General features: G+C 36.3%; 4 protein-coding genes across 4 annotated transcripts; 1 reads left to right on the plus strand and 3 right to left on the minus strand.

Moving 5' to 3' along the window:
• Positions 1-6: 6 nt before the first annotated feature.
• Positions 7-5074, minus strand: LOC149739330 (U4/U6 small nuclear ribonucleoprotein Prp31-like). Its single transcript, XM_089873883.1, has 10 exons — positions 4846-5074; positions 4327-4509; positions 3866-3992; positions 3341-3539; positions 2750-2893; positions 2289-2368; positions 1908-2030; positions 1449-1664; positions 853-1015; positions 7-438 (listed from the first exon to the last, which is right to left on the minus strand). Exons 1-10 carry the CDS (start codon positions 5016-5018, stop codon positions 314-316), a joined length of 1533 nt encoding a protein of 510 aa, XP_089730009.1. The 5' UTR covers positions 5019-5074; the 3' UTR covers positions 7-313.
• LOC149739331 (glucose-induced degradation protein 4 homolog) lies at positions 5037-6524 on the minus strand. Its single transcript, XM_089873898.1, has one exon. It carries the CDS (start codon positions 6398-6400, stop codon positions 5741-5743), a length of 660 nt encoding a protein of 219 aa, XP_089730024.1. The 5' UTR covers positions 6401-6524; the 3' UTR covers positions 5037-5740.
• Positions 6525-7464: 940 nt separating this feature from the next.
• LOC149739332 (uncharacterized) lies at positions 7465-18897 on the plus strand. Its single transcript, XM_089873870.1, has 23 exons — positions 7465-7659; positions 8054-8149; positions 8367-8471; positions 8780-8941; positions 9678-9887; positions 10125-10285; positions 10589-10686; positions 10787-10886; positions 10941-10994; positions 11363-11476; positions 11697-11805; positions 11981-12298; positions 12560-13047; positions 13421-13610; positions 14417-14563; positions 14894-15067; positions 15328-15428; positions 15709-15802; positions 16240-16356; positions 16616-16722; positions 17040-17224; positions 17513-17775; positions 18254-18897. Exons 1-23 carry the CDS (start codon positions 7525-7527, stop codon positions 18602-18604), a joined length of 3879 nt encoding a protein of 1292 aa, XP_089729996.1. The 5' UTR covers positions 7465-7524; the 3' UTR covers positions 18605-18897.
• A 120-nt stretch (positions 18898-19017) lies between these two features.
• LOC149739333 (GPI-anchor transamidase component PIGU-like) lies at positions 19018-24271 on the minus strand. The gene is made up of 12 exons (XM_089873886.1): positions 24082-24271; positions 23906-23970; positions 23624-23695; positions 23325-23387; positions 22901-23004; positions 22184-22284; positions 21774-21877; positions 21363-21487; positions 20955-21098; positions 19901-20025; positions 19516-19658; positions 19018-19312 (listed from the first exon to the last, which is right to left on the minus strand). Exons 1-12 carry the CDS (start codon positions 24209-24211, stop codon positions 19193-19195), a joined length of 1296 nt encoding a protein of 431 aa, XP_089730012.1. The 5' UTR covers positions 24212-24271; the 3' UTR covers positions 19018-19192.
• Positions 24272-24522: the final 251 nt, after the last annotated feature.

Raw genomic sequence — 24522 nt, forward strand, 5'->3', positions numbered from 1 at the left:
ATCAAGCAACTTATTCAGTTTTATTTCAAATGATTCAGTATAAAACACATAGCGAGCCACGATGGCTTACGTTGGTACAAATTCAAATAATAAGTGACAGTACTCAACCAGCACACTTACAAAATGATTTTAACTTTTACATTAGCAGTTAAAAGATAAACCAATCTAGAATGCAGCCGAATTAAACAGTGACCCACTCTTACGCAACATAGGGATTTAGAGAGTTGTACCCTAGTGGTTTAGCACAGGTTGCCTAAAGGTTACAATATCCAGGTTTTACAACCAATGAAAGATATTCATATGCTGAGACCCTTCAAGCACTGGGTACATTCCTTGGTTTAAGTTTAACAAAGGAAGCAGTGTTTGAGAAGTAAGTGCTGCAACCGTCCTCTTCTTCTTGTTTCTTCTCAGCAGCGTTGGGGTTCACAATCTCAATTCCTGGTGCAATAAAACAATGAATGAATATGAACAATTAAGAATTTGACTAACACATGCAATACGTGAATGAATGTGACTTATTTATCTTGGCATAGGTAATGACAGTTGTTCTAACAAGGGTGTCTTACTATAAGTTACCACATGTAACTTTCTGGGTATTTTTATACAGCTGACAGTTTAAACTAGGGCTTCTCAAAATGGGAGTTATGGTACGATCTTCAGGGGTCGCCGAGAGTTCATCAATTTTACACAAAGTACTTCTGTGAATGGACGCGGAAAATTTTGGAAGATAAAATGGGTCACAAGCAAAAAAGTTCAGGAAGTCGTATTCTAGACAACCCATCAGTGACCCCCAACTAAGCCATATTATTCAATGAACACTCATAACATCATCACAACAATAACGTTTCTTACCTTTCAATGGGGTAAACGCGACAGACGACGCGATCCCCGAACCTCTGTCGCGCACAGTTGACTTCCCACCCCATGTGACCGACGTAGTCGACCCAGCGCGGTTCGCTCGCTGGATCTTCGTTTGTAAAGTTTTCGAGATTCGAACTTGAGTTTTGTTGTCCACCTGTGTGTCATAGACACAATATATAAGCAACCCCATTGTATAATAAATATGTGAACGCCATCAACCCCAAACTGAAAGGTGATAAATATGTCAAAAATTAACAGTTACAATTAACTAAATATTGAAAAAGTGCAAAGAAATGATTGGGGAAATTCTAACAGTTTAACTAGCTGGCATGCCTCACTGTAGGACTTCAACAATATAAAATAAATAGACTTGATGCAATATGGTTTATAAAAAGAAAAACATATGAAGAGTATAATATTGCATCCGCAAAACACATTAAACCCTATAAACCCACATAAATGAAATGTATTCTCTGACAGAATCCCTATATCCTATCCTTACACAACTTACTGCACTGTGTGTTTGTGGATACTGCGAGTTTAAACCCACAAAAACCCTACACCCCCTCACAGAACCCACAACCCACCTGTGCAGCTCGTATTCTTCCACTTCCAGACTTTCCAAGTTGTCCGAGTGAATACCCGATGCTATCTTGGTAAGCGTCTTCCTCGATTTCGGCAAAGTTCAATCTATTTGCTTGTTTATGCATCTCTGTCATTCCAAGCCTCTCCTTCATCTTCCTATACCTCCTCCCCCCTCTCCTCTTCCTTGCAGGATCAATGGGAGCGGGAAGAGCTTTGATCTGATTGTTAAAAATGGATGAAGCAAAAGTTAAAAATATGGGAAACTAGGTTTTTGAGAAATAAGAAAAATAATAAAAAAAATTCAAACTAGGTTTTTGAAAAAAATAAAAATTAAAGTTTAAAAAAAAGAAACATTTAAACCAACTTGTTTTTATTTTTAAGATAAAATACATTTAGAGGTTGTGTTCCAACAACATTTTAGCCAAACAAAAATAAAGCTTATGACATCATAATACAGATACCTGCTTAACAGGAGGGGGTTCCTGCCATTTTTCAAACTTTGCTTTAATTTCTTGCGCGAATTCAAACCCCGTGCTCCCGTCGGGCGTTTCGTGGAAACTGTCCACACGTGCCGCTAGAGTGATCTAACAGAGAAGAAACAACATGAACGAAAAAAAATAAATTATAAACATGCTCAAATTGGCACAATAACACTTAAAAAAAGCTAACAAAACATATTTTATGATAACAGACTAGCAGTTATCATGTGTGGTTGCACAATATAGCACATAATATAATAATATGTTTGGGTACAAGACCAATAATATGCGCTCCTGTCATAAGTATGATGCCTATGCACACAGCCATGTATAAACCTTAAACACATGTACATTAATTCTCACCTTAGCAGACACAAGTCTCGCTGCTTTCCTTCTAAGATCGGCCGGCATTGATTGAACCATCTCACTGTGGTAGATGAAACCTAAATATATTGTGTGTTTGTGGTTGGTTGTTTATGTCCATGGTTGCCACTCAGTGTTGCAGTGTGTGGACAAGCTAATAAATCCTACTTTTTTAAACAGCATTACTGTTAAGCAGGCACAGAACAGTAATTGATTGAACCATCTCACTATGATAGATGAAACCGAAGTATATCACATTCCTAATTTATAAACAGACAGGGGTGTGTTTTTGTTTTACAAGCAATTGCAGAAAGTTTTGTTTCAAAAACAGTGAAACATCTAAGTTCAAAATTATTAAAATGCAAAAATAGTAATATAAGTTAGTTTGCCCCTCACAATATTTTTTCTTTTCCACTGTTGTTATAAAAGAATTATGAAACTAAACACCTAACACACCATACCTGTATGTGGGCTTATGGCAGTGCTTGAAAATCCAGCCAAAGTTCGTTTTTGAGACCCAAGCAGCATAACATTACATGCGGGCATCTTTGTTAATGCGACCAACCCACCCGCTACACCCATTAGTTGAGCTGCTACTGATGAACCTGGGGGTAAGATGGATGTCTTGAGTATGTGGTATCTCTATATACGATGTGTAAATAGTTTATTTGGGTTACTCTGGTATACAAAATAATCATTTTATTTTAAGTAGGGTAAGATGGATATCTTGCATTTATGAATTAAAAGATATGATGTGTTCAAGCACATTGATGGATGTGGTAAAAGCAATCGTTCGCATAGGCGCATAACAGCAAGGTAAAACCTACTCCACATAGCCACAACGAATGTCTGCCCTAGTTTCAATGTTGTCTGTGCACCTCTAAAGTTACACCTATAACAAGGGTGTTTTAGGTTTAACAAATACCGTTCAGAAAAATACACAAGCACAGGTCTAGATATAAAAGTAGCCAATACTCAATAGCCGTGTTAATTTGCATATCTTTTCTTATGGTTAAGTAACCCAATAAAAGATTCCTAATGTATTAACTTACCTATAATAGCTGTGAGGTTAGGAGCAATGAATGCCATCCTAGATTCAACATACGTCAATATCTTTAACTTTGCAGACATGAGTTCTTCAGCCATTGTACAAGCTTCAAACACTCTGTTCAATTCCTCCTCACTGAGTAGTTTGCCTTGTGTGGTTGAAGCTGTTACACTGATCACCATGATGGTGGCATTCGACATTACCTGGATGATAAAGAATGTTATTAATGTAGGTAATGGTCAACTTTGGTTTATATGCCCATTGCATGCCTTGGCTTATGACCTCATGAAAAGTGCATATACTGGGGGGCACTTGGCGTGGCAGTGACCTCACTTATATAGAATTTGTAATGTATATTCTATATATGACCTTAAGCCACACCATGAAAACCGGTGGCGAAAGTTTCAAGTCTAGGTTATCTTATTAATGGAGCAGAGGGCCACAGGTGTTGAGTGTCTTTGAAAGGGACCACGAACCATGAAAGGTCGAGAAACTTTCATCTGAAGACATAACACACAAACAGACTAACCTGTTGCAATACTTCATTGTTTTTATATTTCTCTAAATCGTTTCCAAGTTCTTTCACGGTTCTTATATATTCAAGGGGTGTTGGTACCAAGGAGTCTAATTCAGGAAACCTCTTGGAATAATAATCCCTGCAAAAAAAGTTAGATAAGTCAAAAGTCAACACTGCATTTATAAAATAGGTTTGCATCACCTTAGCGCATAAAAGCTTGTTAGCCCTAATATGTGAAAATTTAATAAGTAATAAAATTTTACTTTGTGTTCTTTGTTATTTATATACAAAGATTTATTTAAATGCAACACAAATCAAGAAACGCTTTTGAAAAAAGTTTAAATTTTTGACCAAGTCTATTAGATTAATGAAGTCAAAATTTTTCCCTCTTTCGCATTAAAAGATTATTTAAATAACTTAGAATACAATTCCAATGTGCTAATTTTATAGACGTCTCATAAAAGCACACAAACCTGGTAAACTTGTGTATAATATTCACTTCATTATCGATCTCCATAGTCAAGTTATTTGATTCCACGATCAGCTTGTACTCTGGATTCGATTCAATGATCCCCGCAGCTACCGATGATTGGGGTTTGTTGCAATAATCTTCAATACCTTGAACTACTCGCTTGAATTGATCGGTGCTGCTTAATCTGGTGGGAAAGATAAGTGTCAAGTGTGCGTTGGTGGTTAGGTGCTGGCATCATGACCAAAGGGTACTGGGATAAAGGCTGTTGCTCCGTGGTTAGCCGTGCATACCATGTAAAGCATTAGGCCTGGCTCAGTGGCTAAAGTGCTTGTATTGTTACAAGAGGGTACTGGAATCAATGTTCGATGCTCCAACCCAGTGGTCATTAACATAGTTTCCGAATTATGGGACAATGAAAAAAGTAGTGCCGATGGTAATGTATTAGATTGGTAAAACGAAGTAAATTCTGGTAAACTGTGCAATATGTAGCATTTGGATAAAATCTAATGCACAATTTTACCTTGCAACACTGTGTATACTGTTAGGATCAATACTATCTTGCCCCGTGTCCATGGAGACACCTACATCTTCTATATCGTCAATACCGTCCCCCTCCCCATTGTCATCGACAACCGCATCCTCGTCGATTCCCGCATCTTCAAGATCCGCTAGGAGCTCGTCAGCTAACGACATTGTATATGATATCTATGCCTGGATATAATATTGCGAAAATGTTGAAATAATATAATACGAAAAGAAACGTTCAAAATAAAGCAGAAGTTGACATGTTAGTTGCTCAGTAAATGTTCAATAAATCAAAGATAAAGAAAGCAAATATTTTAAGCACTTTTCATTCATATATAAATTTTTATGTAGATTTTTACGGATAGTTATGAAATGTTATTTCAAATTACTGAAATCGATTGAATTCAATGAAAAAAGGTTATTTTTTCCACCATTAATTATAAGCTTAAACTGTTTCATGAAGTAAATACTTCATAAAAGTGAACAAAGTTAAATTGACTGCACCAGTTTAAGAACAACATTGAACAATTTCATGCTTCTACAAATAACAGGGCTGGACCTCAGTGGTATGCTAGTTGAACTAAGTAATGTTCAAAATAATTAAATTAACCCGAATTTCGTTTGGTAAATATGACAATTTAAACCCAGATAGCAATAAATTTCATTTTCCTGAATTAACTTTTTGTTGCAAAAGATCCAGTCTTCCATATCCAGCCCTGTTTCCACATGATTAAAGAAATGATTACAAAACATGTCTGGTGCAAATTATCCAAACAAATCTTTCATAAATACACAATTCTTAAAAATATACTCAGTGCAAGATATATTTATATATAATACAAAACTGAAATACCTCATATTAACTGCTATAAACATTAACTACAAAAATGTTATCTAAACATATACACAGCAGATGTCGGCTCACGAGAATGACATAAATTCAACGACTGAAACATTTCCGATGTTCGATAATAATAAAAACCTTCAATGGTGGCCGTGGACTTCTGGAAACAAATGTAATAGAACCCAGCGAAAGACGCTCCGTGAATATTCTCAATTTTATGGTTCGGAACCAAGAAATGTTCCTTCCATCGCATAAAAACATAATCGCTGTTTTTTAACTCGTTATAATCGAAATTATCGTCGTTAAAAGTTTTTGCGAAAAGATAAAAAGATGAAAACTTTTTCCAATGTTTGATATCGACCTCCTCATCGGCCTCCCACTTCCTCGTGAGGAAGGGATATCTCTCGCTAATTATCTCCGCATCGAAGAAAGTCGTCATTGTCGGGAATTCTTCGGTGAGTCCGCTGATCTTCAGATATCCGCACAAATATGAATTATCCAGGTCCACGTTTTGTAATGTCACTTCGACCTCGTACGACTTCCCTTTGCTCTTCTGATAACCTTTGAACTTTGACCCATTGTACAGAAGAGTGTTAACTATACCAGGTTGCTTGCTGTTGCATGGTGGGAGAGGGAAGACCCCGCTGTCATCCACTCTAGTGGGGTAACCGAGGGATGAGATTTGGGTCGAATTATTTTGAAACATTGGATTGAATAGAACAAAAGTAGCCTGAAAGAAATCTACAGAATAAAATTGAAAATAGATTAAATACAAATAGGATGTTTTTTACCCAAATGAAGTTTCCCAATATAGCAGACGAAACATTGGTTAAAAAGTTTCATGTGTTGTATTGCACAAAAACTTTCCCTCAAAACAAAGGAAATGTTTTCAGGGACCAAATTATAATTTTATTATTGTGTAATACCTCAATAAACAGTTAAACTTAAAAATAGGATTTAGCAATATTTTAGTATTGGTAGATCCAGTTTCAACATGCTTCGTAACACTAAGTGCTCTTAGAAATAAAACGTATATTACATTCATTCATTCGTATGTTACATTCATTCATTCATTCATTCATATATTTGTAATTTGCATCACAGACCGGCGACTAAATACATTTAAAATACAAAATTACATAATAAATACACATGAAATTATATATAACTTTAAAATATACAGTTTAAAACTTTACCACCGCTCAAAAAAACATTGGAGTGCTTTTTCCATTCAATAGCCGCGAACAAACGATTGATTATGACTCGACAATAGAAAACGCGAAAAACGCGACCAAAACGATTTTGGCGTCACGGTTGAGCGACGTCACGTGTGTTGACTCAGCATTTCCATAGCAAATCTTTCGAGAAACGATGTCGATACATTAATAGTTACAATGTGTTTGTGTGTTGCAATGTGTGTGTTTGTGTTTGTGTGTCTGTTCTCTCTTGTACGGTCATGTGTTTGTTTTTATTCGTGTTTTGGGGAATAAAATTTTAGGTGTTTTAAGAATATAGTAAAATTTATAGTTTGTTATTGCAAAGCGTATAAATGCGGAACTATTTTTCAAACGACTATTTACTAATTCTGTTGCATTATAACATGCGTTTGTGCTTTTATTGTTATTGGAGCACTAACTGCTTGTTTTATTTGTGATTTTTTTGCAAATTAATATTTTAAAAAGTTTTTTGAAAGTGTCAATAAAACGAATTTTAAGTTATAAATTTGTTTTTAAAGGGCGTATTACGTATATACGGTTCAATACGGAAATGCATTACAGTTTATCATGAAATTATCATTGACTTTCATGAATATTTTAGATTTAAAACAACATGAGCTTAGAAGGAAAACGATTTTTAGAAGAATGTTTTGCTGGAAATTTATCTAAAGTAAAGGAACATGTTGAAAATGGAATTGACTTGAACATTGTGTGTTTGGAAGGAAATGAAATAAACAACCAACTAAAGGTATAGGCCACCCATTGTGTTGTAATTAAATACATATTTTGCAAAAGAAACTGCAAAAAATGATAGAAAACATAAATTAAGAAGTGTTTTAACTAAATTAGACAAAATGTGGTTGTTTTATTTATATTTTAAACTGGGGTCAATGGGGCATGATAGGTAGGGTTATAAGCGAGGCTTTGTAATAACAAATATAGAAAAGCAGGTGCACAAAAAATGATGTTAACTCTTACGCAGTTTATTGTAGGATCTAGTTTGTATAATCAATTAATCATTACGTAGCATCGTGTAGGGCCTAAACATTTTGGTAACAACGAAAAAAGTAAGCAGAAATGTAATGTCTTTTATTTATATAATTTGTAAATTAACCAATTAAAATAAACATTATTACATGCAGGGAGCAAGTGGTTTGTGTATTGCAGCATATGAAGGACATCTCCATGTTATTGATTATCTGCTAAGTAAAGATGCGGATATACACCACAGATGTCAGGTACACGTGTTTAAGTGTGTGTTGTATATGAAGTTAATGTGTTTTACCCAAATAGGCTAATTAATATTTACGATTTTTTTTAAACATTTAAACCTTAAAAATTTACAATAAATGGTAATGCTGCAAAAATGTCTTCATGTCTTTTTGTTTGCCATTAAAATATTTAGTAATCTATGAAAAATCTATGAAAACCTAACTTGTTAATATTGAATTACAGAAAGGTGAAAGCCCGCTGTTCCTCGCTGCAAGAAATGGTCACGCTTCAGCGGTGACAAGGTTGTTAGATGCCGGTGCATCGCTGGTGTATACGGGGAACTCAGGGGTGGGTTGTCGTTTTAATTATAAAGTTTATATATAATTCAATTATATACAAGCTATGCAGCATGTGTCATAAGTGCCAAATTTAGAGTAGGCACACCTACTTTGGATTTTTTACAGTGCATTTATCAGTAATAAGTAAACAAAACAAATATATAACTATTCTTTGTTTACTAACAAATAGTACAATAAAAGAGAATCAGAACATGAACCATTTTACCCCAACCTACTTTGTATATATTTAACAGGTAGTCTTTTAGGACATGCTAGGATTTATATTTGCAGCCACTAAATAATTTTTTTTATTTTCAGAAAAAGATAGTTTTGGAAAACTGGGAAGTTTTTACTCAAGTGTTGCGCAATGTTTATCCCAAGAACATTAATGACCCAGAAAACTGTCAATATAAATTGGTTGCGCAACACTTGGTGGAACATAATGCAATGAGTGAGAGACCAAGTATTCTGTATGAGACTGTAAGTATAACTTGTTATATGTGTAAACCATATATTATCATTTATATGGTGTTGTTGTATAGCGGGTATTCATACACCCCGGGTTTATTATTATTATTATTATTCTTTATGGGTGAGGTCCTTGTCAAGGACCTGGGATTTAGGCCTGATTTAGCCCATTACCCCAACACCCGGAAAAGCCCATTTAAGTCCTTTTTGCGACCGGTGCCGCGACACCGCATCGCAGTCAGACGCGTATTGTTGACACCATTTTTTATCCTCGTGTGCTTACGAGTTACCATACTTTTCAACTTTGTGTATGATTTTTATTTGATATGGCTTACAATTTGGACAACCCATTAGTGACCGCTGGGTTGGAGCAATGTCCGTTAAGTGTCTTGCCCAAGGACACATACGCCGATCAGTGTTAGTACCGCCACCGAGCACCGAACCGGGGACACTTTGGTTTCGATGCAGGCGCCTGAACCACTGAGCCACGGCGCCGGACAAACACCCCGGGTTTATATGGTTGACTGTTGAGTTATAATCATACTTACCATTGAGTTGTAACTTGTAAGTATATAAATACAAGTCTATATATAGACTATTCGATTGTAATGTATGTAATATATATGTGACAATGTAAGTACATGGGTTTATATGGTTCACTGTTGAGTTATGACATGGGTGTCTTCTTATACACCAGACACACACATAGTGTACTGATACTGATACACTTATATTTCGACATCAACAGATGTTTTGTGCATTAACCGTCTTTGCGAACCCGATAGCCATCTACAGCGTTGGTGTCTACGCCACCTTGTGCCCAGAACTCGCCTCGGCAGTTTTTACCGAAGAAAACTTTGTCAGCGCTCTCTGTCGAGCTTTTGACGTTTCACGAGCGCTTGACTTTGTGAATACGGTCCACCAGGTGGTGTTGATAAGCAAGCAACGACAGAAAGAGGTGAGAAATGGCTGATTGTGAAGTGGAGACAAACCACAAATAAAAGGATCCTGTTATGGCATGCATAAGCGTATTATTTGGCATGCAAATAACAGCATATGTTAGATACATTAAAAAAGATTTTACCCTGCTGTTAGGTGTCTATACAAACAAGCAGAGCCAAAGTATATTGCATTCACCACATTAATCAATGAGGTTTTCTATGTTTGAAGTAAAAATATGATCCATCCACCCCAGCTTTGCATCTCGCTCGTTAAACTTTTCAACTGGGGTGATTTGCTTCGTCGCCTCGCTGAAGATCTGCCGCGTCATAATGACAACACGACTCATCAATCCATTGCATTGTCCGACCGATTGTTTAAAATTCTCGAACTGTTTTCATCAAATGTTTACATTCGGTAGGTGGATTGTTTGTAATAATGTGTATTATGACATCATACTGCGGTATTAATTGTGGGTTTGTGGGTTATAATTTGTATAAGTTGTAAAATAACCCCCAAAATATTTTTGGATATACTGATTTTTGTTTAACATTTATAATTTTAGATAAAGCATTTAAAAGTTGATGTGAAAATGTAATGAATCATAAAGTGTCTTTGGATTAAAGATTATTTAAAGTTTAAAAAATTGTTTAACCGTAAAACATCTTGTCAAATATACATGTATAGATGTTGTTTGTAAATATATGATTTCTATTCCAGGGTGGAGGTTTTGGACCAATTCCGTGTGCTGAGTCATGATGACATGGCAAGAATTGGACGACTTATTAAATTTCTGATTGATTACAGTCCACCAATTGGTAAGTAGGAGGTGCTGGGTTTAAATCTGGGCCAGATTTTGAGAACTAGGGATCCTGGGTTCAAATCCTGGCCAGGGTAATAGCAAAAACTTTTCCACAGGTACAAATGACGTACTTCATGAAAAAACTCATATTTGGCAATTTCTTTTCTTTCTTCTGAAGACTTACTTCCGATTAAAACTGGACAACCACATTTCAAGGTGGGCTCATATTATACTTGACCTAGGATGGAATTAATTCAGTTTATTTAACAGGTTGTTATTGAAGAACAGCGGGTCCTCAGAGTTCGAAAAGAGAGTTTTACTCAGGTATTTATTAAGCAGCAATAATGAAAAGCTTCCTATAGGTTGCGGAATTAGAGCTTAGATATTGTTGGCTACAGATTAAGTTTAAAATATTTATCGGATAAATCTGTTTTTTTTAACACCAACCTTTTAGCACGTTTTGCTGCTTAAAAAAAAAATCTAAGTTTAGGCACTTTTTATTGGATAAACCTTACTGTAGGTTACAATGATTCGTTTTTGGGTAATCGGCAAACTCTTTTATAAATGTTACGAGGGTCTCACCATAGAGCCTCACTGATATATAACAGAAATACTGTACCATAAGTCCATGATATGTTTAATGATTTTCTGTATTATCGTACACGAAGAGATAATTAATTGTTTGACCACAGAACCTTAGAAGAGGACGCCTCCCTCGCCCACCAGTTGCTTGACTTTGGTGTCGCTGTTAATGGAGATTGTATGGTGAAGTCTATACAGTGTGGACATTACGACCTCGTGGATAGGTGGGTTGTGGTGTATAACCAATATAACTGTCTGTGTAATATTTGTTGCAAGAAAATATTTAACATTTTGGGTTATTATTCTTGTTATAAATTTACCACAATAAAAAAATAAAAGTACAAAAAGTTCTAAACACAATAAAATTAACTTTTTGTGTGTAGTAAAAAAAAGATTAAGTCGTTTAATTTTAAATACCTAAATGCAATTTTACATTTGTTCCAGGTTTAAGAACGACCGTGAGCTTTTATTCTGCAAGGAAATGGACTCGTTGTTGAAGGTTCATCCAAGCGTGAAGAACTCATCAAACCGGAACATGAGGCGTTGCTTGAAGGTTAAGATTTCTATGTTGAAAATTTTTAGTTTACCCCCCAATTTTTAGTTTTTAAATTTTTAGTTTATAAATTTTTAGTTTAAATCATTAATGGGTTGTCTAAATTGTCAACCGTACTTGAGTCCATAGATAAAGAGTTACATCTTGTACCCAACAAAGGCATGTTTCCGTACAGATCGTTAAAAGTCAGCGAGGAATACTTGAAGATGAACGGCGAAGATTTGAAGCCGAACTACTCGACGAAACTACTGTGGCGCGAAGCTGTAAAAAGAAAAAACAAAAGTCGAAAACGAAACGAAATATTTCATCAAGTTTGAGTGAAACTACCCACCCCCCTGAAGTAGAGGGCGGGGTAGAAGTTCCACGGACGGTTAGTTCCGATAACGATGTTTCAACTGCCGGGGTGAAGACGGAAAAACGGAAAAGGAAAAATAAAAAGAAGAATTCTGTCAAGAAAACAAACAATGAGGAAAACAATGGGGATTGTTCGAAGGTTTGTTTCATTGTGATGTCATAGGTAACTGTGTCAAATTAATTGTTTCCAAACAATGCTTATTCAACAGCAAGTAACTTTATATTTTTGTTGACTTTTTATTTATTTAACAATTGCTCTAATTAGTGCAGTAAATAAATTATTACTGTATTGATAGAATAAACTAAGTATATTAAAGTATGTCCGTATAAAAAAGTCAAATAAAATGGAATACATTTAATTCTTACTTGTCTGTTTTATTAAAAAAAATTAATTTTACAGGAAACATCTGAACCCTCTGTGACCAAAGAAGAGAAGAAAGAAGAAGCGATCCAAAACAACGTCTCTACATCATCAGGATGGAGGGATCTTGTCCTCCAAGAGTCGAGGAGGAGACGACAAAGTTCATCTTCATCCGACTGCAGCATCGGAGCCAGGAAGTCGGTTCACTTCTCGCATCCCCTGACTTACTATGAGAGCTCGAAACCAAAGGAGCCGATCTCGTGGTCAAAGATGAAACCAAAGTACGAACCATTGTTTAGTAATTTAAAAAAAGTGAAAACGAACCCTGGTATTGACGATATTCGGACAAATAACTTTTATTTCGACGACTTTGGATCGGACGTACGTTGGAAACCGGAGTCGAACCGTTGGTCGCCGAGGTTCGAGGATTTATCTGAAACTGATCGATCGAAGCTACGTTGTTTATCGTGGGGGGAAGGAGAAGTTTATTTCTGTGATAAAGAAAAACATTTGAACATCGGGACAGGGTGAGTTCTCAATAGCTTGTTTAAATATAATAATTTATTAGCTAGTAGCACTCGTTATCTTATATGGTCTATGTTTAAGCAAGAATCCTTCAACTGTGCCTAATTGCCTGTTGTTAACATGTATAAAAACATTCATCATAGTGTATAGTAGGGTGGGGGAATACGGGACATCTTTAGCACATAATATCTAAATATCCTGGGAGTCAAAAACACGGTGTAATAATTCTTTGAATTTTCTTTGTTTTACTACCAAATGGGACGAGAAAATGGAATGAAAAGGTGTCCCATTTTCCCTTACCCAACTCTATGCTACATCATAACATCCATTGTCTGTCACAGTGTATTACATCACAATATCCATTGTTACACACAGACCCGACTTCAGCAACATTTACCTTGGATTGGAAGCTTGTGGAACCGAAGTGTCAATCAAAAAAATTAATTTCAAGCGAGCGACAATTTTGTCACAAAAGGAAATTGTGACGTCATTGTTGTCGTTGCCCGATCATAGAAATCTTAACAAATATTATTCGATATTGAAGGAGAAGCCGCATTACTACGTGGTGGGTTGGGGTTTGGGTTATGTTGTTCATGACTAATATTATATTTAATAGCTAAGTTTATTTATAATCAGTTGTATTTTGTTGGCTATTATAAATATACACAATCAGTTTTATGACAAAATATGTTTGCGACAAAGTTGGCAATTTGTTATGCTTATGTAATAGGTTAGTTACCAGGCATAATATTAAGATGTTTTAGAAACTGCTTTTCTGGCAAAACTATGCCTACATTTTATGGGCCAACTAATTATGTCTCAACAAACTTACGGCAAAGTTCAAACACACTTTTTTTTAATTTTCCCAGCAGATCAGTTTGTAAAATACATTCACTTATCAATATTTAAAAACAGCCAGACAAATCACTGGTAAAACGTGTCTGAGTGTAATTAAAAGTAGTGTATTATGACATCATAATACGCAGTATGTTGTCTGTGATGTCACTTCCTGTTCATTATTTAACTTTTGTTTTATTGTGATGTCATAATACAACGTATCGGTGTAATATTTACCCGTATAAGTTATGAATAAGAAGTTTTACAGCACATACTTTGTGCATGTGGTAGCACATATATACATCCAATGTATGTAAATCTATGCCGTGTTGTTATAACATAATCTTTATCTTAATTTTATAAATATCCGAATAACATTTTCCAAGAACCAATTCTTTGCAATAAAAGTTTATTTTATAAAATACTGACATTCTTTGGTCAAGTTTTTTGAATAATACCAACAAGTTAAAAAGAAAACAACAACAACAACAATAAAGCATTTATTCCCAACAATCACATTATAATCCATTGTAGATACAACAAGTTGGCGAATACTCATTGGAACAAATATATAAGAACAAACTATCAATGTTGACCACCAGTGTTGATGATGCTTGCTTACAAGTTGCTAGTGGTTTGCAACATCTGCATACACACGGTGTAATACATATGGCTGTTAAGGTGAGATCTGTGTGTGTTGTTGAAGGTGTTTGGTAAGTATCGGGGAAAATATATATTAATATTGTTGAGTGTTGTTTTTGTCTTATAAAAAGATATAAACACATTTGAATTAATATTCAAGAATCTAAAAATATTGGGGTAAGAATGAGCAGGTCTTACAACAATTTCTATTATGGGATATCTATAAACTGCCTCGATTGGGTCTAGAGAGTAGCACCCTGGGTGTTTGGGTAATAGACCTACATCCCAGGTCTAACTTTTTCAAAAAGACAAATACCCATCACTAAAGACCTCACTCTTACCTTATACCATATAACCTCATCGTTTCAGCCACAAAATGTCATGGTCGGCGTTGACGGAGTTTTACGACTCAGCGATTACGGTCTCCACAAGAGGGAGTACCAGAGTGAGGGGAAGCCGAGTGTGATGACATCATCGATGTGCTGGGTTGCGCAAGAGAGCTTACAATCATCGAGTAATATTTCCACAGCTTCAGATATTGCAGTGAGTGGTTGGGTTGTGTTTGATATTTATGAATGTAACTTGTTTATCCTCGCATGTCGGGACAACGATAGTCGTTATAACACGGGTGTTCTGTTTCATACACCTTGTGCCCGCTTACAAGTTACCATGTATGTAACTAATGCCCAAGGAGACATGCAATAGTGACAAGTTAAACACTTGTTTTGGTTGTTTTAACTCGATTCCAAGTTTCCAAATACTTGTAGTTTGATTCCAAATATTAAACTTGTTTGTTCCCACAGTCACTTGGAATGCTAATGTTTTACATAATAACTGGGGGTTGTCATCCATTCGGTGATCCATGTAATGTGTCAAGTGTATGTAGCAACATCATGCGTGGCACGTAAGTCTTACAACTCTTGGAAATATATAAAGCTTGTTTAAAACTCTGGGTAGGCTATGTTTGTTTTTGTCACAAATGTTAATATTTGGACTGCAGATAAAATTCAATGAATCAGACCTATGCTAATGGCCTTGCTTGTTTTAAAGAACTCTTGCCTAAATCCCTTGATGTTGGGGTAATTGGGCCAACTCTGGCATAAATCCCAGGTTCCCAACAAGGTCCCATACTATATATAATATAACATATGATTTAACAACCCCTATTATTACATCACAACCAGGTACAACTTGAAATGCCTCAATGATTCTTCCTCCCACCACCTTATAAGGGGAATGTTGCAGAAGGATCCGGAACACAGGATCAACATCAATGAGGTTAAACATAGGGTTTATGTTGTATCTCGTGTATCCATTATAAACACTTGCATTCTTAAATCCATTATGTTTGTGACAAAATACTTTCTTAAACTTTTTAAAATACCTTTCTACAATATCTATAAACCTATGCCCCACCTTTTGGTTAGGAAAGCTTGTTTTGTTCATACTTTGTTATATAACAGTATAATATAAATTATGTTAAAGACATGTATTTGTAATACAAACATAGAAACTTTGTTTATAATACAAACACACCGTATCTAGTTTATTGGACCGCATGTTTTCTTTCACTTCCTCAGCTAGTCTTGCATGCCTTGTACATAATAACCTCTTAGTATAAGAACCCATGTTTTATTATCATATACATCATATAAATAAGTTATTTCACAAATATTTTCATTCAATTGAAAAGTCAAACTTTTGTCTTTTTTTAGGTTGTGTCTCACCCCTATTTCTGGGATGATGAAAAACGTTCGAAATATTTCGTTGCGTTGGTTGGAGCTGCTGTGTGCGATGGTGGGTTAGTGGAGGGGTTGGGCAAGTTTGAAAGGGTGAGTAAGGGGTGCTGGGTTCGAATCCAGGCCAGGATTGGAGAACCAGTGATCCTGAGTTCGAATCCAGGCCAAGGTTGGAGAACCAGGGATCCTGGGTCGAATCCAGGACAGGGTTGGAGAGCCAGGGATCCTGGGTTCGAATCCAGGACAGGGTTGGAGAACCAGGGATCCTGGGTCGAATCCAGGACAGGGTTGGAGAACCAGGGATCCTGGGTTCGAATACAGACCAGTATTATACCACTTTCCTATATTACAGGAGATAATGAACATGTACAACAAACAAGAAATGTTAAATGTTGAAATTTCCTCGATTCAAGAATTATTCAACTTAATTCATGATTGCCTTCGTTATCAACAAGTTCTGTAAGTAATAGTGTTTGGGTAATAGACCTACATCCCAGGTCTCAGGTGTGCCTCACTCAAGACCTCACCCTTATATGTCTTCATTATTAAGTGTCTATGAACTGCCTCAGTGGCGTCTAGATCAGGACTTCACAAACTGGGGGTTAATAAACTTCAGGGGTCACCGAGAGTTCAACAATTATGACACAAAGTACTTTATATAATATACTATTAACCATGAAGGGTCGCGTTAAAAATTAAAAGATTAAAAAAGTTTGGGAAGCCTTCTGGTTTAGATAGTAGCACCCTTGGTGTAGTAACGAATGCTTATATTCCAGCTCCCACATTACATGCAATGAAGCTTCTACCTCTCCTCAAGTCTACTTTATGCAAGTGTTTCCTGGTATTTTGTTGAAAACTTACAACTTATTTGATCTGGCAACACTGGAGAAGTACCAACCTACGATGGAACCATTGTCCAAGATTGGGGTGGAAGTGTTGGAAGACATAAAGCATGGAGAAGGTGGTTATGTTGATAGGTTGTGTATGGGTTGATGGGGGCATCGGGTTGATGATGATTTTCGGTTTTATGGATGGTACAAAACTATGTTTTTAAATTTTTCATATTTTTTGTGGTGGGAAAGCAAGGGGTTTTATACACACTATCGTCACTGTCTATTTTACACAAGTGCGTTTTTTTCACAATTCTAGATTTAATTTATTAACTAAGCGTGGTCTAATTAATTGTGAATTGAGTTACATAGTCTTGTACTGAACCATAGAAACATTATATGTTTACGTTTTTTTATAGATGAGATATTAGAAGTTGAAATCCAAACACATGATGTCATTAGTGAGCCATTCAACGGACATTCCACCTTGTTCCATTTACTCCCTGAGATATCGGAGTCAAAAGTAACAAGGAAGAATCCAACATTATGTTTGAGGAGTGAGGAGCAAAAAGAGGAGGAGTGGGAAAAACAAGAGAAAGAACAGGAGGAGGAAATTGTTTCTCCATCTTCAAGTGAAGCAATATTAATCACAGAGGATAAAGATTGGGTGAATTGTCATAATGTAAGTTGTGATGTCATAAAGGGGTTTGATGTGTGGATACAAGAGACGCATGCAGATGTTTCACTTGGTTCATCATCAGTGTAAAGAGAGCTGGGTAGTCCACACTTGTGTACAACTTTACAAATACTGCCAGTTCAGCTCTCATTCTACACTCATAATAACCCAAGTGAACCATCTTTATAACTATAAGTACCTTGGTACAAAATTGGAAAAAAAATGCAAAATTTGGGTGTTTTAACAATTCTGGTAATTCAGACAAAAATTGCACGCACAGGTCGTTTGTAATCAATACTGCTGTATTAAACCTTAATATGGTAGCACAACATTTGGCTCAGAATCCGGGAAAAATTAATTTATGCAAAAAAAGGCATTAAAAAAGTTATAAAAAATAAGCTCTGCGCAAAAAAATCTTTTGTGTAAAAAACAAAGCTTATCAATCTAAAAGTGAAACGTCTGCATGAATACGTTGGATACTCAGGTTACTTCCCCCACCCCTGCTTACAATGGATGGAGTATTAACGAGGGGTCAAAAGGTCACGAAGAGGTCAAACCCGATGATTGGATCGATATCGGGTCGCCGTTGATTAACGACGACAGCCCTCTGAGTACCTCTAGTGGTGGTTCTGTGGACGATTGTTTCGATTTCGGACGAAACTACCGGGATAGTAACGATTCAGGGGATTCCCCGGTTCAGATTCACCTGACCAATGGTAACCATGGCGATGAGGTCATGACAGCGAAGAAGGTCGGGAATCCCCTAAAGCATGAAACATCCCATAGAGATGATATAACCAAATCCACATGGACGGATATTGACGAGTTGGATTAACGACCTGATCCCCATCACAATAATTTACACTAAAATTTTTCGCAAATTCATTTTTTCTAAAACAATTTTTTATATTCGCTGCTCGAAAATGAAATTCGTGTAATTTGCACCTTCTGCTGGATATTTGCCAACTAACTTTAACATTACGCTTTGTAGCACGGTGTGTAGTTCACTAACACTGGTGTTAAAGTGCTTTGAAAGTTTCTCTCAAACATTGCTTCTACTTATTACATCATCATTCGTTTACATTGTGACATCATAATTGGCATTTGAGAATACAATCACTACATTAACTTGTGTTTTATATCCATGGTTCCCATTCTACTGTAGCTGTTGCATTGTTATTGTTTTCAACTAAGCTTACAACTTACTACATTAACACTCTACTATAAATAATCAGTTAAAATAAAAAGTTGTATTTTTGTTCATTTATTTGTAAAATACCTAGTACTAAACGAATGAAAACAATATTTCGTCATGAAACGACCAAAATCAAATTTTTATTAAACTAGACAACATGATTTAATAAGATGTCTACGTCGCGTTTCCAATCACTTTTGTACGAGCCTCTAAACAGCCCCCCAGGTTTTAATTCATTAGTCTCAACACAGCCTTTTCTGTCGTACCATCCAAATTAAGTCGAACCCCCTTCCTTATATGGTAATGCCACTTCAAGTACGCCATCACTGTGTTCGTCATAATGAAGATCTGGAAGGATTTTATATGATGTTTATGAACAGGGTGTATATAGTAAGTCTACATGAATGAACTGTAGTTTTTAAATTAGGACAAAAGTGGTATATAAATGTACTTGATTAACTGAAACTGCACCATCCTCAGTGTTAGATGACACAAGACTGAGTGTTACAAGTACCAAGCTGGTCTTTATATAACACTCACTCTCAACTTACATGTGACGTGGTATAAGCCAGTGTTGCAGCGAAGTAGAAGTTTGCGTTTGCAGAATGCGCGACAATCCACATATGCCACATAACTGGACATAATATGGTGGTGGTAAGTAACATCACTGTTACTATTAGTGGCTGTCGTTGGTCTGGAAGTAAAGAATGTCATTTATTCTGTGAGTAAGGCACACCTGAGACATGGGATGTAAGTCTATTACCCCAACACCCAGGGTGCTACCATCTATGCCCAACTAAGACAGTTTATAGACACTCTTTAGTAAGGAACACTTAAATTCTGAGTAGATTTACTAATTAGACAACTATATAAAGAGAAAATGGCAACACAATATATAAACCATGAAGCACAACAACAAAGCTCAATGTAACTTACATTTGAATGTATGAGACCACAGTGGTAGCATGGATATCCACAATGTTGCGTCACCAACACATGGGTATGACTTAAATGTTGAGATAATGCAAGTAAGTATGAACATCAGGCATATTGGGTGGGACCTGGAAGTAGTTAAGTAATGTATATAATATATATATATATGCTTACTGTGGAGTTATAACATGGGTGTCTTCTTATACACAAGACACACATGGTGTATTCATACACCTCATGCTCACTGTTGAGTTATAACATAGGTGTCTTCTTATACACCAGACACACATGGTGTATTAATATACCTCATGCTCACTGTGGAGTTATTACATGGGTATCTTCTTATACACCAGACACACATGGTGTATTCATACACCTCATGCTCACTGTTGAGTTATAACATGGGTGTCTTCTTATACACCAGACACACATGGTGTATTCATATACCTCATGCTCACTGTGGAGTTATTACATGGGTGTCTTCTTATACACCAGACACACATGGTGTATTCATACACCTCATGCTCACTGTTGAGTTATAACATGGGTGTCTTCTTATACACCAGACACACATGGTGTATTCATATACCTCATGCTCACTGTGGAGTTATAACATGGGTGTTTTCTTATACACCAGACACACATGGTGTATTCATACACCTCATGCTTACTGTCAAGTTATAACATGGGTGTCTTGTTATACACCAGACACACATGGTGTATTCATACACCTCATGCTTACTGTTGAGTTATAACATGGGTGTCTTCTTATACACCAGACACACATGGTGTATTCATATACCTCATGCTCGCTGTCGAGTTATAACATGGGTGTCTTCTTATACACCAGACACACATGGTGTATTTATACACCTCATGCTCGCTGTCGAGTTATAACATGGGTGTCTTCTTATACACCAGACACACATGGTGTATTCATATACCTCATGCTCGCTGTCGAGTTATAACATGAGTGTCTTCTTATACACCAGACACACATGGTTCATTCATACGCCTCATGCTCACTGTCAAGTTACTTATTAAACACAACAATCACCTGAGCTTTATCGACAAAGGAACGGAGAAAAACAACGCATTGATTTGAAACACGAATAAGAAGAAAGTTTGGAAATGATTGAAAATCTCTGTGAAGAAATACCAGAAGATCCCGATGTTTGGAGTTTGGTCGGGAACTGTGAGTCTGTGGGGGGGTGTTAATGTTAAGGTGAGGGTACCCCCTATAATAACTGACAAAAAAAAGCCAAATGGAACATTATGAGTCAAAATGTGTAGGCACCTCAAATCATGCAGGGGAGGCAGGGATAGTTCTTATAGAGCAAATTTGGTTTATTTGTTCACTGATTAATGCATTGTAGAAAATCCCAGGGTTGGCCTGCCCACCCTGCCACCCCAGGGTGCTACATAAACACTCAACGAATAGCATATTAACCCAACACACACTTACATAAACTTATAATGTGAAAATATCGATTCCAAAGATCCTTCTCTTAAATATGAAACCAAGAATAAAATCAACAACCAGAAGATGAAACAAAATAAAGGTTTGGCGGCGTTTCTGTTTCCTTCCTTCTGTGGAGTAAGGTGGGGAATGTGAGACGTATGTAACTTATTTATTCTGACATGGCAGGAAACTACAGTCGTTATAACACGGGTGTTCTGTTTCAAACATCTCGTGCCTGCTTACAAGTTACGCATGTACCACGTATGCAACTTATAGCTGACAATTTGTATGTAAGATTTAAACTTAAAGCTTTAATCATACGATACATATAAAATTGTGGTTAAAGATTCTACCCAAGTTTTCCAGCAAAACGCACAACAAATACCTTTTATACCAGCATAGTAGTTAATATACCTGATATTTGTGTTGACACAGCATTGCAACAACGATTAGTTGAACGGGGTAGAATGTCTCGTAAGTTGAAAGCGCAAGGAATAATGTGGTTGCGATGCTGCTGCCTAGTGGTGGGGTGGGGATTCGTTGATTTGTGTGGAGGAAAATATATTAACGTAATAACTATCAGGTACACCGTGTTTGTGGTTTTGTGGCACTAAAGGTCATGTTGTTTTAATATCTTAACATTGCATAATAATCAGTAAACTACAACCTACCAGGACTGTGCCAAACCATTCCTATCTCTTCTGTGTTTTATATAGTTTGCCTCCTCTTATTAGCATGTTAATTAAAAGATACTTTGCCAGATAACTTATGCAGATTCAAGGTAATTAATTATTTCAGTTGAATTTCTTTGGTTGCATAATTACCTGACATAAGATGAGCAACATAGAGAGCAAGGAACAAGTTGTTGAAGGCAACTGAGGATTGGGAGATGCAGGTCACTATGGTGAAGGGGTTGAATAAATATCTGGGGGTAGTCGGGGGTTAGTTGTATATATGGAGTGCGTTATGTGGTTACTCGTAAGCGGACACAAGGTGTATGAAACAGAACACCCGTGTTATAACGACTGTCATTGCCCCACCATGCGAGGATAAATAAGTTACATACGTGGTAACTTGTAAGCTGGCACGAGGTGTATGAAACAGAACACCCGTGTTATAACGACTGTCATTGCCCCACCATGCGAGGATAAATAAGTTACATACGTGGTAACTTGTAAGCTGGCACGAGGTGTATGAAACAGAACATTCGTGTTATAACGACTGTCGTTGCCCTGCCATGCGAGGATAAATAAGTTACATACGTGGTAACTCGTAAGCGAGCACGAGGTGTATGAAACGGAACACCCGTGTTATAACGAATAAATTGCCAGAAGAGCTTAATCAGTCCTATAACTGCCTGGTAGAAACAGTTTATATTACCCCCATTTACATACATGGATAATTAAGTTGCCTACCGTGTTATAATGCCGGCCATGCGATTTAATATTTTTTAATAGTAATGCAAGAATATTATTACTTCATGTTAATAAACTAATAACAAAACTAGTTCATATTGATTGGCGACTTTTATTTCAACTTACATTAGAGCAACAAGTGTTGGAACGTTTTCAAGATGGTGAAGTTTCAACAAGATTGAATCGACTCCTTTTGATAATTTGGATTTGTGAGAATTCTGGTCGTCGAGCTGTGGATATGAGAGTTAAATATGTTTGCCTGGAATCTCAGATTGTTGGGTCAAATAATGGGAAAGTTAAGCAATTTAATGTGGTTCAGTGGTTGTATTGTGATATTTGGGTATTAATAAGCATTTGTGTGTAAGAGGACTTTATTCAAGTATTTGGGGTAATGGGCCAAATCTAGCTTAAATTTCATGTCCTCGACAAGGACCTCACCCATATAGAATATAAAATGGGCTTTTAGTTTTACAGGTTAAGTATGACTCTGAAATCAGATAATCTGTGTGCATATTGATATAAGAGTATGAAAGACAAAATGATAAATCACCTCTTTCTGTAGAAACTTCTTGGCAAAGTTGTGCAAAGATATCGCTGCAATCACGTCGCACGTCTGGGGTAGAAATTTTAAGATTAGAATTTATATTAAAGGTGAATATAAGATAGATACACTGTGTATTATGGGTGAAAAATTATTTAACAAAGTTTTTAAAAATTAAGGTTTTCGAAAGCAATATTGAGTTTTCTAAATCTATTTAATAAGTGCACCTAACATGGGATGGGTTACTGTAGGTATGTAGGGTAGAAATATAAATATAAAGTAAACGCCTATAACCTTATACAACTTACAATAAACACAGCGGGTACCAGCAGAGGAGACAACGCTTGTAGATGAAAGAGGAAAGCTGATAACAAAGTGCTCTGGTGGAACACAAGGTGTTTAGGTGTTAGATAGTTATATGATGGTAAATAGCTCAAAATACCCACAAACTTTAGGTTTGTATTAAAATATGAATTATGTTATGTTGAACATCAATGTAACTAATTAGTGCCAGAGTATGTTCGCTCTAGTGATCACTGAGCTTAGATTTAGAATTATTTCTAGATTGTCCGCCGATGTGTCCAACTTACCCCATGATACGAATCTCCACTGTGGACGTTTCCTGTTTGTTTGGAAATCACGAATCCTTCAACAACTGTAAGGAATAAAGTTATTATAGTAGTTGGACTGTGGGCATGGGAGTGGCAGCCATGAATAAGTCCCTCAAGTTCCCACCCACGAGGATATAAATGATCAACTAACTTACGTCTGCTCCACGAAGTTTGCGGAGTCGAAACTTCAGGTCTCTTTGAAATCCACTTCGTCAAATCCTTCAGTTGCAACAACCACGTACGTAACAGCACCCCGCACGAAATAATTACAAATAAATTCGTCATATTTATACTCGATGCAAATTTTGTTTTAAAGTTTGAAATTGAAGGGGAATAACCGTATTCATAGAAATTGTATTTGCGGTTATCTACACATTGGTTCAAGGTAATATATTTTACTTTAGGGGGTAAAAATTATTTGTTAGCTTACTTTTTTTGAGGAATACCTATTCGAATGAATGACAGTGCTTTTATCGAAACAATTTGCAAAAAAAAGGACCTGAAAATTATTGCCGACTGTTTATAGTAGCGACTATGTAATTATAGCCAATGCACATCTGCGTTTAAATCACTGAGTTTTTCACCCAAACAAATAT

The sequence above is a fragment of the Ciona robusta genome, chromosome 3 (assembly GCF_009617815.1).
Source record: "Ciona robusta chromosome 3, ASM961781v2".
In the NCBI taxonomy this organism is placed as follows: Eukaryota; Metazoa; Chordata; class Ascidiacea; order Phlebobranchia; family Cionidae; genus Ciona; species Ciona robusta.

Coding starts and splice junctions, on each gene's coding strand:
- LOC149739332 (XM_089873870.1), top strand. CDS start 7,525: ATGAGCTTAGAAGGAAAACGATTTTTAGAAGAATGTTTTGCTGGAAAT. Junction 8,942..9,677: donor CAAGTATTCTGTATGAGACT/GTAAGTATAACT, acceptor CGACATCAACAG/ATGTTTTGTGCATTAACCGT. Junction 10,687..10,786: donor TGATTACAGTCCACCAATTG/GTAAGTAGGAGG, acceptor ACTTTTCCACAG/GTACAAATGACGTACTTCAT.
- LOC149739333 (XM_089873886.1), bottom strand. CDS start 24,211: ATGACGAATTTATTTGTAATTATTTCGTGCGGGGTGCTGTTACGTACG. Junction 21,878..22,183: donor TGTTGCTCATCTTATGTCAG/GTAATTATGCAA, acceptor CCCCACCACTAG/GCAGCAGCATCGCAACCACA. Junction 21,099..21,362: donor TTTTCACATTATAAGTTTAT/GTAAGTGTGTGT, acceptor ACCCCCCCACAG/ACTCACAGTTCCCGACCAAA.
- LOC149739331 (XM_089873898.1), bottom strand. CDS start 6,400: ATGTTTCAAAATAATTCGACCCAAATCTCATCCCTCGGTTACCCCACT.
- LOC149739330 (XM_089873883.1), bottom strand. CDS start 5,018: ATGTCGTTAGCTGACGAGCTCCTAGCGGATCTTGAAGATGCGGGAATC. Junction 3,993..4,326: donor ATTATACACAAGTTTACCAG/GTTTGTGTGCTT, acceptor CTTTTTTTGCAG/GGATTATTATTCCAAGAGGT. Junction 3,540..3,865: donor ACAATGAAGTATTGCAACAG/GTTAGTCTGTTT, acceptor TTTATCATCCAG/GTAATGTCGAATGCCACCAT.